Source organism: Triturus cristatus, chromosome 8 (assembly GCF_964204655.1).
Source record: "Triturus cristatus chromosome 8, aTriCri1.1, whole genome shotgun sequence".
NCBI classification, from domain to species: domain Eukaryota; kingdom Metazoa; phylum Chordata; class Amphibia; order Caudata; family Salamandridae; genus Triturus; species Triturus cristatus.
The window spans coordinates 752,806,177-752,827,073 of NC_140591.1; the positions used below are offsets into that span (position 1 = coordinate 752,806,177).

Consider the following 20,897-nt stretch of genomic DNA (forward strand, 5'->3'; position numbering starts at 1 on the left):
ACCAGCACTTATGTACCTTCAATTGTTGAAGGATGATTGCATTATTTTTATAGTAGGGTTTTTAAAAGCATCTATGAAATCTAGGCACTTTATGGACATGTAGAGTCTGCCCATTAGACATGTTTTTAGATGCTCTACTGTGTGGTAACGGAGTTTGTTTTTTAAATTAAGTTAATTTATTGTTTTTATGTACTGTATTTGTGTAACTTTTATGGTTTTGCAAACAAAAACCGAATAAAGTTTATTGACTGACTGACTGTGCTGCTCCAGGCTCCGAGGACACATTTTGTTGCCGCACTGCCTTCCTTCACCAGCGGGGATACTGCATGTCAGGACTGTAAAGGCAGGCTTATGCTCTCACAGACTTTTTGACACCCAAAGGCACACTTACAACGAACTGTGTAAGTCTTAAGCTTCAGATATGACGCCGCCTTGAACTTGTTGCCTCACTGCTCAGCTGCGTAGCGCTGTATCTTACACACGATGCCTCTCGCACTCCGCTGCGTAGCGCTGTACCTTACACGTTGGCCTCCGGACGCACCATCCATCCATGTGCGCCCTGACACGCGTAGGCTCTCTACTGCGCTCTATGTGCAATACTGACTGAAGATCGCCGCCAGAAATATGTTGTGACATAACAAGCGTAAACAGGAAACGGCTTTATGAAGGTTTATTCACTTCAGGCACATAGACGTAGCAGCGTCCCTTTCACCTTAGCCAACAGCAACTGCCACTCTTGATGAGTCGCAAGGAACACTGCTTCACAGAAGAACTTTGGTACAGCAAGATGCCACTGAGGCACGTGGCCACCAACACAAGTGGAATCATAACAGCTTGTCTTCGAACTTCGTAGCACCATATGTCTGGACTGGCATCACCTTTGCAGCCATCACTGTTAAAATGGCCTCTGTATGTTGGCTTGCCACACTTCTTTTAAGCTGGCCCATCTTGCAGGTCAGATGTTTTGCAGTTATTTTCAAGGAACCCAGCTGAGGATTTGGAATCAAGTGTCAATCCTAGGTAGGAGCTGTTGATTTCCCACTTGATCGTCTCTCCATTGAGGAGGATCTTTGGATGCTTTTTGATCAGCCTCAGTGTGTAAATCTCACTGCTTTATAGTAGCGGCAGACTCAGGAATGGACACAAAAGAATGGCTGTGTATACCTCCGAAAGTCGTCTGAGCACAACGAAATGAAAGACAATCCCTTCAGAATTTGCCTTGCACCATAAACGATAAACTTTCAAATATAGTACACTAGTTTAAAGATGAAAAATTACCTGTGTTCTTATTGAACAAATGTAAATAGAACCATAGTTGAGTTCAACATAGTATGTAAATCGAAGATCGTACTGTTACAGTCTTTACCTACAACGGACTAGCAGACAGGAGAAATGTACCATGACGAGTCGCGGTCATTCTGAGAAAAGAAAATGATCCATTGTTGTAAAAGCAACTCGTACAAAAAAAAACGTAACGTACGCGTAGTTTTTTTCAATTATAGTTATACTTTTTTGTAATGACAATGAACATTTTCATTCGCTTTTTCTGTGGACTATAAAAATATTTAATCTATTTAGTCATTGTAATAATATGTTTTTTTTACCATGAGTTGTATTTTTAAGTGGAACGATACTATATGTTACTGTTTTCAAACACAAGTACTGCCTCTTCAACATGGCGTTATCGCTAAGAAGTACAGGAAAAGGACTTCCTCATTCATTTACCCGTCAGCGGTTTTCTGAAAGTCAGTCCGTTGTCCACCTCTAAAGTAGTAGTGGATATACTCCAGTCTAGAGGGAAGGGCGGGGCGCGCTGTGGTCTTGCTATGCAAATCTTTGCTCTGGAGGAGGGACGGGGTGGGACACGCATGCGCCCTGGGTGGCGGGGCTGTGAATGTTTCCCAAGTGTTTGAAACTGGTATTTGGGTTTTCCACGTTGGATCAAGTGCGGCGGAGAAGACAGGAGAACGGTAGCGCGCAGCAGCTGCCACCGAGGACGGTGGAAGTAAGGACAGCTAGCATCGGTAAACTGATTCAGTCGGAGGAGATCCTTGCGTCCTGTGAGCATTTTTATGCTGTGTGTCCTGGGGCGGATAGCCATCCACCCGCCGATGGGCTACCTCACACACCCTTTGCTGCTAGTTGAGTGACCCCGAAGAGAGCAGATGTAGTCGTCCCGGTCAGCAGAGGAGCGTGAAACCAAGCAGACCTTCATATATGTGTACATAAATATTTACATCCACCGGAGAGAAGTCGAGGGTATTGCAGGAGGAAGAATCGAACTGCAGTGCTGAGGAGAGAGAGTAGAGTGAAAATGTTGAGTCCGGCGAATGGCGTGGACCAGCTGCAGATCGTGAACTATGTGGAGGACTATCTGGACTCAGTCGAATCGCTGCCTCTGGATCTGCAGAGAAACGTCTCCCTGATGAGGGAAATCGACTCCAAGTACCAAGGTGAGAGACCGCCCCCTCCTCTCGTATCGCTTGTCTGCTTCTTGTGTCTGTTAGTCGGTTGCCTCAGCGAATCTGTTCATTTAAAGGTGAAAATATAATTGGAGACTAAGGGGTGTTTCTTCATATTGCGGGGCGGAACAAAAGGTCCTCCGACGAGAGACCCAGTCCACCGTGCTTCTGGTGTGCCTTTAGATATTAGTGTTATCGTAGTTGTGTGCTCCCAGCATAAAGCTTGTGGTGTGTGATGCAGGGAGAAAGGTGAAGCTGCTGCTGCTGCTGCTGAGAGCGGCTGGCAGATTACAACGCAACAACGTCCAGGAATGTACAGTCTGCACGGTGCCTGTAGCTGCATGACTAGAAAACACATAATGTGCCCGTGCTGTCGTCCGTATGTATATTTGATTTATCTTAAGTCGAGTGTATTGTTTCTCCACCTTTTGGCAAATGCTTTTAGTTTCTAAGCAGATTGAGTTGCCCCTCTTAAAAAGATTACCGGCAGGCAGTGTCTGCGGTGAGCGTTGCCGTTTCAATGCAGGACTTCCTGAGAGCCCGACGCCAAAGCCAGGGTTCAACAATCATAGAGCTCTGCTCTAAGGAATTTGACGAGGATAGTGTATTTTTCTTTCAGTCACCCGATTTCTATTAAAGGGAACAAGTGTCCAGTGTGTTATGTCTTTCCTGTGGACAAGGAAGTAGAAACGCGTTCGTTAGGCTAACAGGTGGAGAAGCTGTTTTTTGTCTGTTAATATATTGTTACCATCGATTCCTTATTTGGACTTCAGTAGGTAAACAGATGATTTTAGTGGTTTTATTTAGAGCATATACCTCCTCGCTCCCCGCTAGCGCAAGCCGCGCTTTGTAGGCGAGATGGTTTCACGGAGGGTTTTATACCAAGGCCTCTGTCTCGTGCCCCGCCTACACAATCCACCGAGTCCTTCCTTGCTGGCCTGGGCACTCTTATTGGCCACTACTAAACACGTTGCTCCGCCTTCCTTTGCATTTCCAACCAACCATAGTCTCTTACTCGATGGTTATTTAAATATTACCGCCCCACAACACGCCTTTTCTTGTGATTGACGTGCTCGTTCATGGAAGAGTTTCGGTGGTGTATAAACTCCGAGAACAATGACTGGAATGTTGCTTCTGTGATATCCGGTTGTTCGCTTTAGTGTTGCTAAGTGTGTTACCGTGGTTTCCTCCTGAGCAGCCTGTTGCAAGTAGGACCGGAGCGTCCAGCCTCCCTACGCACGTGTTCATTGTTAGGTCTTAGTTTGTCTCTAGTCACTTTTAAATCATACTTGGAGGACGTGGGTTTTGCGACAAGGACTCGCCGTCAGCAGTCATAGTCTATATTTGGTGCTTTGCTGAGAAACACGAGCGCGTGGCGCGGTTAACTTCCCTCCTCCCCCAGGGGCAGACGCGAGGGCAGCTTTTTGTAGACAACTCCAGTCGTACAGGATGGTCCGAATACATCGTTCAACGAATAATTTAAGACGGTTTTTTTCCTGACATTGCAGTTAGGTTTTAACACGGTCACGTGCGTTAACGTCGTTCTGACAATGGTCTTTGCTTTTTTGGTGTTGGCAGCTCTGATTTTGTTGTTGGGAAAAGCCAGTGACTCCGAGCGGTGCTCTCATTGCACTTCCTTCAAAATGCTGTGTGTGGGCGGGCTGCCAATGGCGTCGTCTTGGTGGACACTGTCATCTGCAGACTTGGCGGCCAGATTGAAACCGTGCGTTGAAGTACTTGCGCATTGAACTAACATCAGTACGGAAAGTTCCTTGTGCACAAGTCGCGATTAAGGTAAAGCGTTGTTATACTAGTATTTGCGTTTATAACGCTTGCCCCTGCCGCAGTTACCTCTGTATGGGGTTTATCTACTCAGAGAAAGAGATGGCTTTGCTCCTGTAATTTCTATTGCTTATGAAGTAAACCGATGCAACACCCCTTAGCTGTGATTGTGAAATGAGGCACGCTCGATTTGTAGGGGGCATCCGAATTAAATGGGAATGCTACTTAAAATGCGTACTACGTTGGCTTTTAACGTCTTTTTTGGGAGAGGTAAGTTTTCATCACCACGGGAGTTTTTTACTCGTTTTCCTTTTTTATTCCTATAAGTCGACCCCACCCCCCACATTTAGTGGGGGGTTTTTGTAATCTGTTCCCCGTACTCAGTAGATTTGTGCTCCATTTCAAGATGGCGCGGGCGTCGCTTTTCCTTCTGAGTTATCCCCAACCCTGTGCATTGGCTGCGCTGTATTAGACGCAGCTCCATCTGGTGGCGGCTGTTCCGCCAGCCAGACACAAAATGGAGGCGGTGCTGTCAATGTGGAGTGAATCTGGCTGACAGGCAGCGGGGTCTTAGCACTGGGAAGGGAACTGTTTCCACATTTCACTGCGCAGTGCGGTCATGACAGCTGTCAAAAGAAAGGGGCGCGACTTCAAAACCAAAAAAAACTAATTGGGTTATTTCATAGCATTTTTGCGGTTATCTCACAATGTTTCTCTATTCTGTGTAAGTCAGTGAGCTCCGCAATTCTCCCGCCTTTCCTTCATTAGTAAATGCCCTTCTTCACTATTGACAAAGAATGCTAAGAATACTTGCCTTTTCCGTTAAATTACAAAAGATGGTAGTTACCGTAAAAAAAATACTTTGACCAGCGAGCGTACGCGTCATATGGTTACTTTATAGTTATGAAACTAGATCTCATCTTGTTTCAGTCGTCGATGTTTCCTGGAAAAAATATGCGTATAACTTGAGCTTCAGGTTTAGGAACCATAATTGCCTCCCTGGATTAGGAAATATCCTGGGTATTGTTTTAGCAGTACTACCGAGGGAGACTTCCTTACAGCTATATATTCTGCAGATCCTTTCCCAACATATATTCCATACAGTGAATAAATGACAATATATACTGTGGCAGCTCTACGTGGATTGACTCCAGATAATTTCCCATAAAGTAAAAAGATTTTTTTAATAGAAACGTCTGCTCCGCAGCCCACTCCGTCTCATTTCCCACTGACCTTTAATCAAGGCGAGAAACAAGATCAACCTCCTGCACATAGGGCTATGACAGCCAAACAGTAAAAGAAAACAAGGCGACTGTTTGGATGCTTGGATTAATCTCGACCACTGGCGAGAGTGTGTGGCCGCATTCCAGTGCATTGTTTTTCACCAATCCACGCAATTCAATACTGACCCGACTCTTCATGCGGACAGTCCACCCCGAGGCACCCTCCGGAAGGGAAAACAAGAAACCCAAGACCGTTTTCGGTATCGTTAGTAGAGTGCCGCGTGAGTCCTATGGCACAGTGAGGCATACCCGTCAGACTCGGGGCTGCACCCACCCCCCCCCCCCCCCCCCCCCCCCGGTGATGGAGTGAATGCTCGACTTAAACTCGGTCACAGGGGATTGTTTGAGGCTGCTTTACAGTTCATCGTTTTTACCCACCGTGTCATGCCACTCTAGACGGTAGTCCATGCCTAACTACAAGCACCCATCCAGAAGGGAACGAAGGTACCTGAGCAGTTTAGGCATATTGCTGACTTGCACACTTCATTTAACACACAAAAATAAAAGATGGTACACTTTTTTTTTCTGCATCCCCACAGAATACTCATTCTTTTTACTCTCCCATTGAAAACCACATACATTCTCCATCAATTGAAAAATTAATCACACGTGTTAATTCTTTAAATGATACAGTGGCAACCATGGGCATTCTAGATCACCACATTTTTGGGGAATTAGTCAATGCGTTGTGCTGCACAATTCCCAAATGCAAGTAATTCTAACTCCAGCAACACCATCACACCAAGGAAGTGGTCAGCGGAATTCCTTATTCTGGATTTCACCAAGAGAAGTAATAAAAATGAGGATGTCGACCCGAATCTGTCTGTTCCACCACTCTCTCCAAAATTACACGCACTGTAAATTGCCACACAAGTTCCATTAGCCTAATTTCGGTCCCAGTGGGCACCATTCACCAAAGGTTCTGCATCAAACCTGTGACCCACTGAAATGATACAGCAGAAAGGGTTGTATAGTAATAAATGAAAAGATTGCAAGAAAAGTAGTTCCTAGACTCAAAGTCTGAAAGGGGATTTTTGTGTTAATACATGTGGTTAATGTTACCATCTGCTACTACTGATGCGATCACTTTCGCGGCCGCACGGCCGCTTTGATGTTCTCAGTGAGCCAGTTTATTTCCCCTGTTTATTACTTCTATGTAGTAATGGTGGCACCCCTGCACCGCCATTACTACTGAGCAGTAATAAACAGAAACAAGCATTGGCATAGCCAATAGGTCTCGCTTTTGGGACCTTAGAAGTATTTAGTTATGCAACTGTTGCATGGCTAAACACTTATAAGGTCCCAAAAGCGAGACCGGTTGGCTATGCCAATGCTTGTTCTACTTTTCTGTAGGTTTTTTTTTTAGTTGTGGCAGGCTGAATATACACTGTATTTGGCATAACCAGTAGTCTAAAAGTTATGTAACCGTGCCACTGATGCAATTGAAAACAGCCCGTGTTACATCTAAAACACGGTTTGCCTTTGTATCTTTGCAATTAAATGTAAATGTTGAAAACTGTGTAAAAGTCCACCTCTTTATAGAGTACGCTTTTTAGAGTAGTTAGTATTTTGAATATCTACCTGGTTTTACTACCCAATTGTAGACTTGCTTATTTAGATCTTAAAGCCCCTCTTCATGCTCTCACTTTGTTTGTGATCACTGGCACATAGATTTTAACTTGTACCTATCACAAAGACAGCAGCAGTGGGAAGATGCAACCAGCTCTGAAACCTCCCTCCATTTTGTTCAGTAATTGCAAGAACTTTAGTGTGCTACAACAGACAGGCGTTCCCTGCTTCGTATAGGTTTCCAGAGTATGGATCCTGACTTCGAGGATAACGCCCCTTACAAGGGGGTGAGTTCTTGTTCTTATTGATCACATTCGATCTGCATATCACCGTGGACCATTGCCTGACTGCTCTTTTTTTAATGGTGTTTGGTACCTTAGAAATTACCTATAATTGCACACAATATATATACACTTGATAAACCAGTGGACGATTTGGCTGCGTTCTAGTAGCCTTTGGTGTTATGAGTCAGTAGCCTTGAGGAAGTCTTAGTCCACGATGAAACACGTGTTGGCTGCCCTTGGATGATTGTACTTGGTGGCTGTATTTTCACGTCTTTTGTACCGTATCAAGGACGTGTCTAATTTGTACTGTATGTTAGTTCAATACTCATGTATTGTTCATTTGGATTTATACTGAACACTACTCAACTACATCTATGTTGGGAAAAAATGTTCTTTTCTTGCCATGTTTTCTAAAACATCGTGACTAATACGTTCTTTTTTGATCACATTAAGTTGTGAGCTAACTAGTTTGAACTGTGTTTTGCTCCAGATATTTGTTGTAGATTTTAACTTGTCTCTGTAACCCCGGCTTTTAAGCTTTAAATAGGTCAAAGCATGGTTTTTGAGACGTGCATCACTCCAGTAACTATTCCCACCTAAATAATTTGTCAATGTTAGACGTGAAGTATCCTTGCTGAAATGGGTTTGTGATGAACGTTTTCTCTGTTCATAGATTGTGTGCCAAGCCCACCTGCCAACATTTACTGTTGTGCTTGCTTCTGATCTTTAAAAAAAACAAATATTTTTATTAAATTGTTTTGGAGAATATTTTACCCCCTCCAGACCCACCCACCACTCACATAAGTTTTACTTAAACGAGAGAAAAAGAAATATAGGGAAAGCTGGAAACAGAAAAAAACCTGTTTTTACAGATCACCTAAAGCCAATCACTTTGCTTTAAATTACTTCATTCATTTAAATGCAATGTATATTCAATCTTCTGTCTCCTTCTATGGAAATAATCAATAAATACTAAGACACAGCAGGGAATATATCTCACAAAATTGCTCAAATGTACCTTTTATAATTCAATTAGGTAATTCATTTAAATAAAGTGCATGTGCGTTTTCAACCTTCTTTTTGTTCCACCCTGGTAGCGAGGGCCTTCCAGATTTTTACTCCTTTTGTTTTTGCCCTACGCCCTTTACGGGCATATATGCATTTCTATAGATTATAAACTGCTAGCAGTCGAGCCAGCCACTATGCTGATGACATACATAGCCTAAAGATAGTCATAGCAGTACTCCATCAACTCCCCTCTCTCCTTGATCCTGCCATTCACTTGAACTCCCAATAGAATTAGGGCCGGAGTCGTGACTATTTCCAGCTTCAATTTGTTTCTTAGAAATTCTTCAATTTGGCTGATTACCACAGTGAGGACATTACACATTGCAAACACATGAACAATATCCGCCTTATATAGGGAGCAGCGGGGTCATCCTCCCACTTTGCGATTTGGTCTGGTCTATAATCTAAGAAAAAACACGTTTTATAAAACTGAACCTGTAGCTTAGCTGACATCAAGCTATCCTGCACCACTAAAAAGGCTTGTTGAAATGCATTATCTGTAATATCTAGCTTAATTAGCAATTTTTTATGAAATCTTTGCCAAATTCATTCATTAAATTATTTAGGAAGGGATATATAATACCAATACGGGGGTTGTTTTCTTCGTTAATTGTTCTAAAAGTTCATTCTTAGTCATTCCTTTTATCCCTTTCCCCTTTTTCAAAAGGAATTAAAAAAATTCTCTATGGGTGAGATTAAACTTCATTTTAAGCTTTTCAAAAGATATAAAACCCAGCGATGTGTAAAACCAGCCTATTTTATCAATCCCACTCCGCCTCCAATTAATCATGCAATAATTGTCAAAGATCCCTGGAACGTTCCCATTACCTTGGAGAGGAGTAAAAAAAATTACGTTTTTCTAACCCTAATAGCCGTCAGATAGGGGCCCAGGTTTTGAAGGCAGTCATAAGTCTTAAACTTAACTCTTTTTTTATTTTTTTATTATTTTCATTTTTTATGGAATTTTATATAGCGCGAACTTGACCCGAAGTTATCAGAGCGCTTTGTATAGCACCAGTTGCGTTACATGAGGACACATTCATTTTTGTTAGGCACAGGGAGATTGTGATTTGCCCAGAATCACAGGATGTTCAGCGTCATTGCAGAGACTCTAATCCGGTTCCCCAGATTCGAGGTCGACCGCCCCAGCCATTAAGCCAACTCCCCTCCTCTCTTTTATAGTAGCCTAGCTTCAACTGGTGCCATAGGCAGCCCCAGGCGTCTGCACCAATCAATAATTCATATGAAGAGGAGCACCGCTGCGTATCCCCTCCCCCGGATGTTCCCTAAGTAATATTGTATAGTGCACTAAGCATGTGGCCCAGTACTATAATCTCAAGTTAGGAAGGGCCAACCCTCCACGCTCTCTTGTGAGTGTCAGAAACTTAACTGATCTTGATTTAGAATAAGACCAGATAAATTGCAAGAATACATTTTCAAAAATTTGGTACCAAAAATTGGGGAAGATGAGTGGAATGGCTCTCATTGAATATAAGATTATTGGGAAATATATAATCTTAATTAAATTACATCGACCCACTAATGTTAAGTGCAGATTATCCAATTTTCGTAGTACAATTTTAGTTTTTTCTGCTACTGGATTTAAGTTCTCGTTCACTATAGCATCAAGACCCGCCCTGGTTGTGACCCCCAGATAGGTTGCACTCGGCACCACTCTATTATCATTTATTGCAGCATTTTCATTAATGATAATCTGTGTTTTCCCTTATTCAGAGAATACCCCGAGAGTGCCCCAAAGATCCGTGCTTCTTCTATAGCTCTTACAGCTACCTCAGGATTAGAGGTCACCACGGCCACATCATCGCCATATGCCAAAACTTTAGTGCTGCACCCTTGTAATGTTACTGCCGGTATATTTGGGTTTAAGTTTAGTCTCTTTAAAAATGGGTCGATGTATAACGCAAAAAAGTAGAGGGGGAGAACGGGCACCCTTGTTGAGTTCCCCTTGTGATTGTCCGGTGTTCTGATAATTCCCCATTTATACATACTCTGGCCGTAGGATTAACATATAGAGCTTTTATATGGCCCTGATAAAATTAGGGCCAATCCTCTTTTTGATCATCACAGCCCAGCGAAAGTGCCAGGAGACCCTATCAAAAGTTTTTTCCGCATCCAGCAGAATTGCTGCCATAAGGTCCCCTGACATTTGCCTTGCATCAAACATTGTTACAATCCTCTGCATATGGTCTATGGTGCTTCTCCCATGGATGAATCCATGCTGTCACTCTACTACCATTTTATCAACCAATAGAGATAGTCGTGCTGCCAGCGTCTTTGACTAGATTTTAGCTTCACAATTCATTAACGTAATTGGGCGATGGGAGCCTGGCTCCTCTATTGGCTTTTTTTTTATTTTTAGGAAAAACAACAATTTTTGCTTCTGCCTAAGATTTTGGTGGAAGCTCTCCCTTGAAGGTTTGTCTGAAGAGATTTATCATCACTTCCTTCACTTGGTCAAAAATGTTTTATAAAATTCGGAAGGTATTAGATCTAGCCCTACGGCTTTCCCATCAGACAAACTCACAAGTGCCGCTGACACCTCTTCCCATAATAAAGGAACTTCTAATTGTTCTTATGTCTCCTTTATCAATTGTATTTCAGGCAGCACACTTAAATATTGCTTAACTGAATCTTGTTTTTGGGATTCTGAGCTCCCTTTTGCTTCCAGATACAGAGATTGGTAGAACTTCTGAAAAGATTCTCATATCTCATTTGTGCCATACCCTAGACATGATCCCTAATATGCGTAATCTCATTGCGAACGCATTCCTGACGTGTTTGTATTGCCAATTGATGCCCTATTTTATTGCTAAAGTCATATATCTTTTCTTGATTGATAGCTATCCTCCCAATTGATTTTTTCATATGAGCTTCCCCAATGGCAGCTTTCGCTAATGCTGGACATCGTTCGTGGGTTGTAGTGCCATAACAAGTTTTTCCTCTGCTCATGCTAGTCTCTGGAACAACTGCGTCTTACTTTTCTTGTTCTTCCCCTTTCTCAGAGAAAACTGATTGTTCCCCCCACCCCTCCCCAAACGGCTGCTTTGAAAGAATCCCATACCATACAACAACTAGGGGCGCAGTCCCTCCATTCCGGTTCAGGAATTCTGCTAGCCACGCTCTCATATGCTCCCCCCTAACCCTTGCCCCGCAAAAGAGCTCTTTCAATGTTCCAGACAGTGTTTTTTTGTATTATTCCAGTAATTGCTACTACCATTACTAGTGGATTATGGCCTGATTAATAACCTAGGAAATCTGCTGATTCTGCACTCTTGTTGTAATGAATCTGAAACTAAAAAATAATCTAATCTACAATGCTTAGAGTAAAGAGACGAGAAATACGTAAAACCATGATCAGATGGCCTAGCTTTAGCCCAGGCATCAATCAGCCCATGTGTACCACATATATATATATATATATATGAAATTCACTGAAATACTTTGGGTTTCCTCCCCGCATACTTTGCATATAGTTCCCAATTATTTAGTAGGTTGATATTAAAATACCCGCAGAGAATAATGGGCAATGGCCAGTGTGCTAGTTCATTATTCACCAAATTGAAACCCCCTGGGTCATCCAATATTGATCCATATATAGAACAGAGCGTAAAAGAAAAATTCCCCATAAGGCTGCACTTAGTAATCGCCCACCTCCCCATCGGGTCAGTGCCAGTTTGGGCCAACTGTAGTTTGTTATTCTGGTCTAGAATGGCAACTCCTCGTGTACGAGTACCTTGAGTGGTCCCTGCTATAAATCTAAAACACAAATTCTTTTGAAGGCCAGTTCTTGATTCTTCAATATGGGTTTCTTGTAGACAGATAATATCTGCCTGAAGTCCCCTCAGCGAAACCCTTTCTTTTCTTAATATCATTTACCCCGCATATATTCAAGGTGGCAATTCCAAGTGTCCCTGGCCCGCTCATTGAATTAGCCATAAAATACCATAACCTCTACAACCCCAATACCACTGCGAAGAAGAGAAAAAAAATATATATATATAAACTTCTCCAAATTTCCAGCAAACCCTGGTTTCCAAACCAATTAAAAAACAGACCCTGCTCTGCGGGACCCACTCCCGACCGAGGTCTTAGTCCTTTTCCTTGAAGATGTCTTCCTTTGGGTAAGCTGAAGGTCTTCCATAGTGGTATTTGAGTCCGAGATGCCGTCGTTACTCAATGAGGAGCCCTCTAGTTTGGCGGAATCTGAGTCAGTAAGTGAGAAAAAATGCTCCCCAATCCCCCCCCCCCCCCCCCCCCCCCGGTAATTCAGGGGATAAGGCACTCCAAGTAGTTTGCCCCACATCCTTACCTCCACAATCTGTACTGTTTCAAAAGATGAGGGGCTGTAAGTCTTTTCTGCAGGGGTATAGGGGCCGCTTTTTTCCTCCTCTAGCAGTAGAAGAAAACAAGGATGCAATCAATGTTTGGGAGGACCCCCCCTTCCATTTGTCCCAGGCTAGGGAGGTACCTTGCTGGTTGTTTTTTGCTCCCTTCCTGCTCTCGCTTTGGTTTACCGAAGCACTCCTTTTCCTTCTGCCGGCACACCTCCCCGGCAGACACCAGCGTGCCAGACACGGCTCCACCCGCTGTAACTCCAGCGATGCTCGATCCGGCAGCCCGCAACTTCGTTTTTCCGCCCCGTCCGGCCATACCCTCTTCAAGCTGTATTTCAGCGGTCGGGTGCAGCGAGCCTCTGGTGAAAGTAGTCACTCCCAAGAAAATCCGCAAGGAGCCGGCAGACAAACCGGCGAGCCTCCTCCCAGCGCGCCTGGAGCGAAAGACCCGGTCTCAGACCAAACGAGCAGGGCACCGATTCACGGATCATAAGGAGAGTGAGGCGGTGCAGACCCGGTAGGTTAAGCAGTCGTTATCTTTACTCCTGTGTAACAGAAGTAAAGGGGCAAGTCCGCTTCTGATCTTTTGGTTAGGTTTCTCATTGGTATTGTGTTAGCCCATTGATGGGTGACCAGTGTTTGCTGCATCACATGGTAGAGCATGTGAAGTGTTTACCTCCCCTGTATTGAGCCCACATAATCAAGGATACATTACATTGCTTTTGCCAAGGTGAAATAGAAAACTCACTATTTCAAATCCAGGGTAAACTGCAGTTTGTACATGGATTAGAATATTAAGTGTACTCTACCATAATCTACTACATTACACCCAATACAGTTCTGGCTTTCTTTCGTTCTGATCTTTTAAGCTAATGTGTTTTCTTTTTGTCTCTTGAATCATAACAAGATACATATTTAAAATATAATTTGTGTAATATGGTTCACCTTCGTACATGGTCAGTCAATCACATATGCCACTGACCTAAGAGGTTCAATCACAGTGCAGACATCACATTACCAGTTATGCCAACTAAAACAACAATTTCAGTAAGTGAGGAGTGGGAAATACATGAGGCACTTTTGACCTGGCCCAAACCACCTCCTCCCGGGGAGAAAAAAAAGCTTGCTGAGGCTGGTGCCGATGTTGTGGGGTGTTTTTACACCTCTTAATGGACGTCGACAGTGCAACTCCTCCAAAACCATTTGAAAACCCACTGTTTACAATGGTTTTCAGCTCATTTTCTTTGCTACCGTGTGATATTGGCTTCTCACTGGATAACCTTCTGAAGGAAGCTGATATGGTGTGTCGGTGTTGGCAAAGTGTGAGTTGGGTGGTCTGCATTTAAATGTTTAAATAGTGCACAACTCTCACAAATGTCATGTCGATCACCACACACAAATCTGGAAAGATTATCAAATTCTCCTGATCCTCCGCCCTCCGACACAAATTATTTCAGTCATATATCCAAAACAAATGAAGTTTAGGACATTTCAGTTAATGACCCTGTTTGTAGTGCCTTGAGCAGTGGTAGCACTATCTTGATATTAGTGATCTGTATCCATGTACTTTCACCTTTAATGATAATAACTAATGCAAACAAGCATTTACATAGCCAATAGATCTCGCCCTTGGCACCTTATAAGTATTTAGCCATGCAGCACATTATCCTCTGTGCTGTGCAGCCAGGGATTGAAGAGATGTACAATTACTACACACAGTGTTATTCAGGAATACATGCTTGCCTCAGGAAATGTATATGGACACATTCCAAGGCTTTTTAATGCACAGACAGAAAGACAAGTGCCTCAACGCAAGTCAACAGCACTATAACATTCTCTATTTGACTTCATCACTAGAGTATTGAACAGCCTATGAAATATAACAGTGAAGTACTTTCCAGTGGCAGAGACGTCACATCCCTCCTCCCGCAGGCCTCTATTCACCCTTCTCCAGAGTTTTCCTTTCAAAACATTGCTCGCACCACCCATTTACCAGCAAGCCCTCTGTCCCAGCCCCTTGGGTATAGGAGCACTGGACAAAGCAACACATTTCTCCCATGTCAGGTAGAGGGGAAATAATGAGTAAACCGGGATGATGTCAGCATCACTTAATCTACGCACATCTTAAAAACAAAAAAAATAACCTGACCATGTGTAATGTAACTGGTTCTTTTGTAAAGCGCTCCAATACATTTGGGTCAGTCAAGTTCGTGCTCTATAAAAATGCCCCAAAAATTGATCTGACCCTGTGTAATGTTACTATCGCTCATATAAAGGCCTCTAACACCTTCAGGTTGCTTGAGTTCACATTATATAATAAAAAGGCCTCACAGTCCCTTGGGTGCTGCTGTGAATGTGTTTTGAAGTTAGAACTCTGAGAGGACGACGACAACAGGAAGAGGGGACGGGCATGCCGCAACATGGGTGGAGGTGGGAGGGACGAATGCTGCTCCCATTTGTCAGGTAGAGGGTTAATAAAGAATAAACAGGTGCCGGCGTAGGCATCACTTAATCCCCATGCAACTAAAAACAAAAATACTAACCTGACCTTGTGTAATGTAACTGGTGCTTTTCTAAAGCACTTTAACGCCTTTGGGTCAGTGGAGTTCATGCTCTATAAAAATGCCCCCAAAAATTAATGACATTGTGTAATGTAGCTAGCGCTCACGTGAAGCACCCCAACACCTTTGGTTCGCTCAAATTCACATTATATAGACAGGCATGTTAGAAATGGGGGTCTCTAGTTGGCAAGGGCTTTCACCTTTGTCCAAGTAGGGACCCTTCTTCCTAGTCAGGGTAAGGGAGTTACACTCAAATAACCCCTGATCACCCCCTTGGTAGCTTGGCACGAGCAGTCAGGCTTATCGCAGAAGCAGTGTGTAAAGCATTTGCACATAATCAACAGTAATACAGTGAAAGCATTACAAAAGGGCACCACTCTAGTTTAGAAAAATATCCAATATTTTGATATATCCAAAACAAGACCCAAACCAATAAGAATCCAACATACAGTACTTAAAAATATATACTTTGCAAGATATCCTCAAAATGGTAGAAATACCTAAAAAAAAACACAGGTGATATGAGTCGGTAGCTCCGTCCGGGGCTACCTCGATGCTGAAAACAGAGTCTAACAGTTCCAGCCGACTGCGCCGGTACGGGCCAGCGAAAGCGTGGATAGACTCGTAACAGGACCATTCTCATTCCGGCTGGCACGTTGGCGCAAGCCGGTTGTGGCAACCGTTGCGGATACATTGCGATGGAAGCGGTGCAGAGTGCAGTGCCCTCTTGATACGGTGCAGGTAGTGGCTCGGTGACGATCGTCCAGATGGCGTCAGTGAGACCAAGGCTTACAGTGCAGGGCGAGGCGGTGCTTGATGGGGTGCTGGCAGGTTGCGGTGCAGGCGACATAGCCGGTTAACGGGAGCGGGCATCGGTTGGCCCAAACTGCTGTGTGGGACGGGATGGGACGAGGCAGTGTATCGTGAAACTTACAAGCTGCGCCCCCAGCCACGATGTGGTCATGGTTGTCGAAGTCAGCAGCAGGGATGGTGTCGTTGAGACCAGGATGGCGAAGTGAAGCGAGGCGGTGCGGAGTGCGGTGCCCACAGGTCACGGTGCAAGCAGTGGCTCCGCGGCGGTCGTCGTCAGAGAGACCAGGTTTGCGGACGGTGCTGCAGGACACAGAGCCTGCTAAACTCCATCCCTCTATCTTGTCCCAATGGGAAGTTATGCTTATAAGATGTTATAAGTAAAACTCACATTCTTTCTTATGGGACAGATAGCCTTACAGTGGTGAAAAACGAAAGACACTGTAATTCACCACCAGGACATGTCACACACACCAGTACATGTCCTACCTTTAACATACACCACACCCTCCCCACAGGGGTACTTTGGTCCTACCTAAGGGGTGACTTGTATGTAAGAAAATGGAAGGTTAGGGCCTGGCAAGTGGGGCACTTGCCAGGTCGACATGATAGTTACAACCTGCACACAGACCCTGCAGTGGCAGGTGTGAGATACCTTTTCAGGGCTACTCATGTGGGTGGCACAATTAGTGCTGCAGGCCCACTAGGAGCATTTGATTTACAGGCCCTGACACACACTGTGCACTTTACTAGGGGCTTACCAGTAAATCAAATATGCCAATCATGGAAACACCAATCCATAATAACCATTTACAACAGGAGCACTTACACTTTAACACTGAACAGCAGTGAGAAAGTGTGCAGAGACATTAAACCAGCAAAAACAGAGTAAAAACCGGGAGGCTAGGAAGCAAAAAGACAGGGTAAACACGCCAAAAAATACCAAGTCTAACAAGGCGTCAGAGAAAATGTGTCAGGAGTTGCCCAAATCCTGCCCTTTACTGTGCTGCAAGGTTGAGCTGCTGAAGGTTCAGTGACAGAGGCTCGCTCAAGCAACAAGTAGCGTAGTGGGGGGGCTGGGGGGATTGGGGGAAATTACACTTTGAAGTCCCAGAAAATTAAAGAGGCGATTTCGTAAGCCGCGTCTGAAACGTCTGACATTGAATCTCAGTATTTGAATGGGACAGAGAGATTAAGTGACGTGTGCCAAAGCTGAACCACTGTGGACGGGCAAACAGTGACACAAGTAGGAATCAAAGAAAAAAAACAGCCCTCCCCAAATGAACACATAAGCACAGAGGCGTAATGTTAACAGTAATTGGGCAGTGCTCTGTAGAAGGAAACCAAACAACAAAAAGGATGGACAAAGAGGAAGGATTAACTACTAACAAGCGAGCATTTTTTAACAAAAATTAAAGGGACGAATAAAATGGCAATGGGTGGGCTGTAAGCTACAGAGTGAATACAGCATGTCTCGAAGAGACAGCGCATTTGCTGCCTAGGCTCGACCTAAAAAGAGAAATAGTGGAGAACACAAATCTATTTTCTCACAGAGAAGCATTCCACTAATGCATTGATTTCATCATTATGTTGCACCATGGTGTGTGCTCAAATAGTTTTTCAAAAGGTATACAGTTGCACAATGTGTCTTTTCCCTGATTCTTTTCCATTCATAGAGAAGATTATGTTTTTAGAATGAGGTTTTACTCCAGTAGATATAAACCTGAGCTCCTCGGACCCCGGATGAAACTGCAACTGTTCAGAAAATTAAGTAGTGTTAGCAGATTAATACCGTATATACACATAAAAAGCAAAACATTGAATTGAAAATGTTAACATCTATTGTAAATGTAAAGGAATTTGAAGCTGGAGGCTGAAAGTCAAGTTGATATCCTTTGCTGAATCTGTCTGAGCAGCGCACGTACACCGAACAGTAGGTATGTATGATTGGTTGCCCCAATTGAAGTACTACTATGATCTGACAAAAAAAGAGAATGCATTAGGAACAACAGACAACGCGATATGCTAGAGTCTAGCGTATTGCGTTCTCATTTATAAATGTAATAAAACATTTCAAAAGCTCCAACCTTCCTGTTTATATTAAAATTGAGATTTTGTATATCTTTTGTGAATTACTTCAAGAAGATATTTCCTCATTTATTTTTTGTATACCTATTTCTCTGGTTTTGTATATTTTATTTCGAGCTTCAAAATGTAGGAATTGACTAGGATCTGAGTAATCCCAATAGTGATTCACTGGGTGTCCACACAAGTCCAAAAGGTTATAAGAAACGCACATTTACTCGCTATCGTGCTTTTTACATTATTGTTTTGTATTTAATACAATTTTTATGCTTTGAAATCTTGTTTTTAGTGAATGGCCTGTGTTGACAGCTAATACTTATAATCTAATCCGTTCTATTTGAATGATATATTGATGCTTGCTATCCAAGTTTTAATTTGTGGTTTTCTTGTTTTTTTTTTTTGTGGGTGGGGGGTAGGGTACAAAGTTCAGCAACTTTATTACAGGACTCTTGTGGCACTGCTGACAAAAAGGTCATGACCTGTACCCCTGTGGATTCAAGTCCAGTATTGCAACATATTTTTTAAATCCATTGTTTTAATAAAATCTGTTTTAATCCAGGATTCCACAGAGTGTGGGTAGATTGATTAGTTCACTTTGTCACTATTTTCCTAATCTTATCTTTTTCTTGTGCTATTGCAGAAATCTTACGGGAGCTTGATGAATATTATGATAAGTTCAAGCGAGAGACGGACCCTGTGCAGAAGAGGCGGTTTTTGCATTGCATTCAGAGAGCCTTAATACGAAGCCAGGAACTTGGTGATGAAAAAATTCAGATTGTTAGTCAAATGGTGGAACTGGTTGAGAACCGGACAAGACAAGTGGATAGTTATATTGACTTTTTTGAGACTTGCCAAGAAGCAAATGATAGCACAAGCAACAGTGGCAAATCTCACCAGGAGAAGTCCAAAAATGACACAATTGTTCCATCAGAGAAACCAAGTAATAAGCGATCCAGACGGCCAAGGAACAACGAAAACCGAGAAAATACATCAAACAATCATGACCGGGATGACCTTACGCTGGGCATTCCGAAGGAGAAGAGAGCCAAAATACCAAAGAGGAAGAAGAAGACCAAGACCAAAGCTGCAGAGAGAGAGGCTTCCCCAGCAGATCTTCCCATTGATCCAAATGAACCAACATACTGCCTGTGTAACCAGGTTTCCTACGGAGAAATGATTGGCTGTGATAACGAGGAGTGTCCTATTGAGTGGTTTCACTTTTCCTGTGTGTCACTTAATCACAAGCCAAAGGGCAAATGGTACTGTCCAAAATGTCGAGGGGAGAATGAGAAAACAATGGACAAGGCTTTGGAAAAATCTAAAAAAGAGCGAGCATACAGCAGGTAGCCCTTGCCTGTGCTGTGAACAAATGGACAATTCAAACCATTGTATTTATTTTTGAGTTCATCCTTGTTTAAGTGCAGGGATTGTAAAATGTAAGTTTTTTTTAAAGACTTCATTAAAGCCATTCCTTTAAAAGGGAGGCCAATGCATTTTTTTCTCCATTTGATTACTTGAGTTCTTGCCATAAATAGGTAGTTGATAGGATGTCCTTTTGGAAGGCTCAACTAAGGTTATTTTGCACCATCAGAAATGTATCGGACTGAGAAATAGCAATGACATCAACTGCATAATTTCATTATTTATATTGCATATAAAAAAAATGTCAGCAAATTAACGGAAAAAATGGATGCCTGGTTGTGTTCGTATGGCGGCAAGTTGTAAATGTGATTTCCTTTGAAAAATGGCCGTATGTAATGTATGAGGAACTTAGGAACATAACTACATTTCAAACACGTCTATGTGACTGGTAAAAAGCAAATGCACTGTTTTTGTTGTTGTTTTTTTAAGCAAATGGTTCCAGTTTTAAAAGGAAGCTATTTTATACATTGGCCAAATTCCAGAAGGGCCATTTTAAAACAATGGAGAGTTTTTTTTATTTTTTACATTTAACCTGAAAGTGGTTGAGCGAAGAATTTCACAAATCAAGCTTTATACCGTCACAGATACCATAGCAATCTTCAACATGTATAAATTGTATAATATGTAAATTATAGTGGTATTGCACTTACTGTAATATAATTGAAAATGCAGCCAGATGCCATAGTGAAACTAGTGGGCATTTCCTTCTGTATGTATGATAATTGTACAGCTGCGCCATTCTAAAATAAATGAAAAACTTATGACACTGCTGTTGATTATTTGATATAATGAAACGTTTTATTACATTCCTTGTTTCTTTAATTACATTTCATTCACTAATTGTTTTGGATCTGGCCATAATGAAAATTCCAATTGTATCTTTGAACTATTCTGTAATTGTTTAACAATGCTTTCTTTTGGATTCATTCGCTACTTTTTAAAACTATTGTTTTGCCGGTCCCTGTGATCCATTTACTTATACTCATATGGTGGAATTTTATCTTCTAGGATCCTTTCAATAAATTGTCAATAAGAAGATTCACCTAGGGCCAGTTCAAATGTATGACTACAGCCACAACAGTATTTTGATTAAGTGAATTTGTGCCAGTTGTCCATCTCACTGACTGAACACTGACTGTAGGGCCAGCATGATTGAGATTCATAGGCATATATTCTTGTCTTAGCCTTCGAGATTCATCGTTAGAAGAGAACTATT

General features: G+C 42.7%; 1 protein-coding gene across 2 annotated transcripts; it reads left to right on the forward strand.

Moving 5' to 3' along the window:
* Positions 1 to 1,849: 1,849 nt before the first annotated feature.
* On the forward strand, positions 1,850 to 20,445 carry ING1 (inhibitor of growth family member 1). 2 transcript variants are annotated; one of them, XM_085622178.1, is made up of 2 exons: positions 1,850 to 2,453; positions 18,900 to 20,445. In XM_085622178.1, exons 1-2 carry the CDS (start codon positions 2,315 to 2,317, stop codon positions 19,604 to 19,606), a joined length of 846 nt encoding a protein of 281 aa, XP_085478304.1. In that variant the 5' UTR covers positions 1,850 to 2,314; the 3' UTR covers positions 19,607 to 20,445. The 2 variants fall into 2 exon arrangements, with proteins under 2 accessions (XP_085478304.1, XP_085478305.1); XM_085622179.1 differs by lacking the exon at positions 1,850 to 2,453 and adding an exon at positions 4,435 to 4,514.
* The last annotated feature ends 452 nt before the right edge of the window (positions 20,446 to 20,897 follow it).

Bases quoted from the DNA above. Each gene is read 5' to 3' on its own strand.
- ING1 (XM_085622178.1), top strand. From the start codon at position 2,315: ATGTTGAGTCCGGCGAATGGCGTGGACCAGCTGCAGATCGTGAACTAT. The intron at 2,454-18,899 runs GTGAGAGACCGC...GTGCTATTGCAG, and splicing joins AATCGACTCCAAGTACCAAG to AAATCTTACGGGAGCTTGAT.